General features: G+C 37.0%; 1 protein-coding gene across 1 annotated transcript; it reads right to left on the bottom strand.

The window, feature by feature from the left end:
• Nucleotides 1-428: 428 nt before the first annotated feature.
• LOC106757873 lies at nt 429-1,169 on the bottom strand. The gene has a single exon (XM_014640710.1). The coding sequence runs from the start codon at nt 1,167-1,169 to the stop codon at nt 429-431; it is 741 nt and encodes a 246-aa protein (XP_014496196.1).
• Between the last annotated feature and the right edge of the window lie 4,218 nt (nt 1,170-5,387).

The raw sequence follows: 5,387 nt of genomic DNA, 5'->3' as shown, positions 1-5,387 counted from the left end.
TGCTTCTGATATTAAGTCGATAGAGAATTCCACCTCTCTTGGAGGAGGTAAGCCAAGAATTTCTTCAGGAAACACATCAAGAAATTCACTGACTACCGAGAGGTCTACACCAGAATTTTCTTGATTCACTTCTACGTGTGATAGTATTAGAAAACAACAAGCACCTTTTAGTAAGTCTTGTCTCAACACACTAAGAGACAAAGGCGCGTAATCCATCTCACTAGGAAATACTAATTTCTTCTCTCCACAATCAATAAGAATATGATTGGAAGATAGGAAATCCATCCCCGGGATGACATCTAAACCTTGCAAAGGTAACAGATCAGGTTTACCTTGAACTGGCGTCCCTCAACTATCACTGAACATCTAGCACACATTGTAGATGTCTTGACTAGCCCCGAAGTGGGAGTAGATACAGTCAAATCGTACTATAACTCTCTCACTGATAACCCCGATTCTTCAGCACAAGACTTTGACACAAAAGAGTGTGTCGCTCCAGAATCAAACAACACACAACAACTCTTTCCATTCAGCAAACAATGACAAAAAATCAAATCACCTGAGTTAGTAGCTTCTGCTCTTGTCAGCACATAAACACGCCCTGTGGCCTGGGGCCTGATGGCTCTTCTTTGCTGGGATCTCCCTGCATGTTGTGGTTGAACTACTGCTCTCCTACCCATAGGGCAATCACGCTCATAGTGGCCCTCCCTGTGACACCTGTTGCACCTCTGGTAACTAGCTCTCTGAGGGCATGAGGATAAGAAATGGGGACCTCCACAACCATGGCATCTCAAACCACCAAAAGAAGTGGGTTGGCTCTGCTGAACAGATGGCTGAGAAGATCCTCCAAAGCTCTGAGAAGAGGAAGAAGACTTGGAATAAGGGGTCTTCTTGGAACTGGACCCTCCCCTAGAGTGTATTGGGCCTCCAACCCTCAGTGGTTGGCTCTGCTGGCTTGGATATCCTTCAGCTTCTCTCTTGGTCTTTTCCATTTCTCGAGACATCTCGACCAATGCCGGAAACTCTCTTAATCTTAAACCTTTCACTAAAAGCTTAATGTCACCACACAGCCCATTTTCAAATTTTCTACATTGCCAATCTTCGTCTACAGCCATGGTATTGAATTTGAGCAGATGCTTGAAGCAATCAACATACTCAGATACAAACATGTTTCACTATACTAGCTCCAGAAATTCCACTTCTTTTGCAAAGCGTACGCTATCAGGGAAATCCTCTCTATAAAATTTTCTCTTAAACAGATCCCAGGTGATAGGGGTTCTGCTCCCCTCCAATATCATACGCACACTGCTCCACTAGTGGCTTGCCTCTCCAGTCAGTAGGTACTCTGTGAAGGCTAGTCTGTTATCATCAGGGCACCTCTTTGCATTGTAGATCCTTTCCATGTCACGAAGCCACTGATCAGCCTCGTCTGGTGTGCATTTTCCATCAAACTTGGCTGGATGGTTATGCAAGAAACTCTCTAAACTCCATTCTTGAGTTGGAGCAACCGTAGAAGAAGAAGAAGAAGAACCAATAAGAGCCCTATTGCAAGTCATCACATCCATGAACTGTCTTTGAGTGTGCTCAACAACCACTCTGGCATTCTCTGATGCGACTCTTGCAGCTTCCAAATTTTGAAGTGCAATTGTGTTTTGTTGCACTAAGGCAACGTTCTGTTGCTGCATTGAGTGCACCATTGCCTCCATCATTCGCATCATTTCAGATTGGTAGGGTTGAGGAGGCGGAGGAGGAGGAGGTCTAGGCGCCATAATCTGTTTACGATTAGAGAGTAAAACAATTAGTCTTACTCAAAGAAATTAGAAGGAATGCTTCTATACATTTAAGAGCACACAAGCACAAGCAAGGGATGCACACAACCTACAGGTTCTCTAAGGATAAAAACGACTCTGATACCATAATGTGACATCCCAAATATTATACTGAGCATATAATATGATAAAAGTCAGCATTTCTAATATAAGAGAGCAGTTAGGAGTTAATAAGAGAAAGTATTAAGCAATACAGTCATCCAAAAGAGGCTAGAATTTAAAACTCGTACATTACAAGCTATATAGTATTTCAAAATACAAGATATCATTAAGAAGAAACTAAAAGAAAGTCCTAAGAGCTAGGGGCAGCTGCATTTGACTCATCCAGAGTCTGCTCCAATGAAGCCCCATCTCCATCTGCTCCCATCCAAATTTGGATGATCATCGCAAAGAGAAAATCATACAACATGCAACACAAACAAGAGTAAGGGTAAGCTAGGTTTCAAAGAAACATGTAATTCATCATACGATAGTTAAAAATAGAAAGCATGAGCATACAAATGATTAAACAAATTATCNTATCATGTTATGACACACTAGANTCGTCCGGACTTANAATNAATGTCGATCTAAGGCGGGTTGTGCACTTGTGGTGGCCTCTACTGCTTTNCAAAGCCATTGCCGAGGGGTTTCACCCGACCACACACAAGGTTAGTCCGTTACCGCGCAATAGGCCTTCCAAGAAGCGCCTACACTAGGACCTCCCANTACTCTCACCACATGCGTCAATCCTCTCTAAGTGAGAATGAAAGAGCATTAGAGTGTTGGGATAACNCCCCATATGGAAGCNTCTTACATTCATTCTAAACACTAATTTGATCTCACNTAGAGATCTTATTTTAATACCATTTACAACATTCAATCAATTCATAATCCCCTTTTGTTTCATCAAACATAAAATTTTATAGTCATCTAAGTGTATTCATGCTATATTAGCTCATACCAAACCCATATATGATCAACCAAACAAGCAAAAGAAGAAAGGAATCAAAACAGGGTGTTCCACAACTGGGTTGTGAAAGTTCCCACACCCTGTGGATTTAACTTGAGAAAACAGAAGACAAAACTGATAGTTTCACAAGTGAGTTGTTGTTTTTACCACAACCTGTGGATTTACGTCAGGAATTGCAGAATTGAAACAAAGAAATCCACAAGCAGATTGTGTGGATTTTTCCATGGGTTGTGGAATTGTGCAGAGCAGAAACTAACCTCTCATAGCTGCACTTTAAATCTCAACTTGGACAGTTTCGTTCTAGGCTTTTTGGTGAATTTCTAACACTCCTAATTTGATCTATATGATGAAATAAATCTGCCTAATCAATTCTAACACTTCCTAACCTTGTTACCTAGTGATTAAACATANAATTATACTATAAATCTCNATNTTTATCAACCAAGATACCAAATTCTAAATCTACCACTTAGAAACTATTTTTAACCCTTTAGATACTTCTAACAAGTCATAATTTACTTAACTAAGCTNCCCAAACAATCTAACTTGGTCTCTTACCCCTAATTTACAAAATCACTACCCCACTTCCTCCAATCTAGCCTAAAATACCTTAATTTACTTATCTTTCTATCTAGTTACNTGCATACTAAGATTCACAGCAATCAAACTCTCATTTATATCATCACATATTGCNCATACCAGATTTTAATCAGAATTTCACAGTTTCATACTTCACATATCATTTGGCACCCAATTTCTAANATACAAATTCACCCAATTTCAGTTCACACANTAACNNAACATCAAGACAATTTCANATTCACATTGTTTCANTCTTCCAAACATAATTATAATCATGCAAATTCNAATTTCACTAAATAGAAATNAAAAACCTCNGCTTCCCTTACCTCTTAAGCGAATCANCCAAACTCTAGAGATCTTCAACTATANGCTTGCGCCTCCAAAAATACTAGAATAACCTATAAATCACCATTAGGTGATAGAATACAAATTTAAGAGCTTATTGGAAACCAAAAATTGGAAGAAGGTGAAATGGGTTACATGCAATCAGATTTATTGCATGATCAAAACCCTAAAATGAACTAAAAAGAGAAAAANATTGGAAACCAAAAATTGGAAGAAGGTGAAATGGGTTACATGCAATCAGATTTATTGCATGATCAAAACCCTAAAATGAACTAAAAAGAGAAAAAACACTTACTAGAGAAAAAACGCTAAATTGATCAGTGGGATTTCGAGCTCGCAATGCCAGGAATCCTTGTGTGTTTCCTGATTGTTGAGAAGATGGTTCACTGAGAAAGGATTTAAAAAAGAAGACAGAGCACAAAGAAGAGGAGTTTTGCCATTTAGAGAGAGAAAGGTAGAGATTGTTCTAAAATTCTATTTATGTTTAAAATTAAAATGGATATTTTTGGGTTCTTATATTAGGACTTGTTAAATAGAGATGTTAATGTAAGAGTAGGAATTTGAAATATATGATTTAGTATTTTTACAGTAATTGGAACGAAATTTCTTTTTAACATCCATTGGAATTTATTCTCATTAATTGGAATTTATTTTGGTAGACCCAAAAATCCCATATGAGTGAGACTAACTATGTTTATTTCAATAAACTTCTTGACGTGCGAAGAATCTAAAATTTGATTGAGGATCCAAATTGTTGATTTCTTTAACGTGAAAATATAACAATATCCAAATTGTTGATTTATCTTTGATTGCTCTAGTATTAATAACGTTAATTTATATATTATATACAAATTAAGTTTTATTTTAATTTTTTAATTATTTTTTTATTTTTTAAAATTATCACGTGTCAAATAAAGAACTTCTCATATAATAAATAAAATTTGATCTGAAAGTAAAATGTTAAGTATCATTGGTGAGATAAGTGTGATGTGAATTTAAATTTGCATTTATTATTTTGTTTGAATTTAGTTTTAATATTTTTTAAATATAGTAATTTCATTCCTCTGAAAAATTAAAACTAAATTTAACTTATATAACTCCGTCTGCCAGAGCCATTTACCTATAGCTTGCTTGTGAAGACCTCATCACTTACCTAAATTGTCATCATCTGTTCACCAAGAAATAGAGCAACCGAATTCTGCGGTAGCCGGAATAAAAGCTTTGCAGCAGGCAAAGCGTAGATGCCATGACGCCAGGCGAGTACTGGCGCTAGTCCAATTTGATTATGCAAAAGAGCTAGTGAGAGATGACCGCCTTCAAGACGCGGCAAAAGAGGCTAAAAAAGTAGAAACACTTCTCAATCAAAAATGCTATCGAATAGCCTTCGGAGGATCGCGTTGTAAGATTTTTGTTCTTCAATTTCTTTTGTTGCAAGTCCAATAAACTAATTTTTTTATTCCAAAATGTTCCTTTCTTTTTCAAGATTTTTTTAATTGCATGTGCTCCCAATTAGCTCTGTACGACTTAACATTTCTTGCAAATGTTTACGAGCAAAATTACCCATTTTTCTTCGATAACTTATACATGCATCTGCTGTATTTTTGTCCTCAGTAATGGGGTAAATTATATTGCAGTCCACAATTAGATGGAGTATTCTTGCAGAAAAATGTTGATTTTAT

Source organism: Vigna radiata, chromosome 1 (assembly GCF_000741045.1).
Source record: "Vigna radiata var. radiata cultivar VC1973A chromosome 1, Vradiata_ver6, whole genome shotgun sequence".
Classification (NCBI taxonomy): domain Eukaryota; kingdom Viridiplantae; phylum Streptophyta; class Magnoliopsida; order Fabales; family Fabaceae; genus Vigna; species Vigna radiata.
The sequence above is the reverse complement of the archived record's forward strand: the minus strand, read 5'-3'. Positions and strand labels throughout refer to the sequence as shown.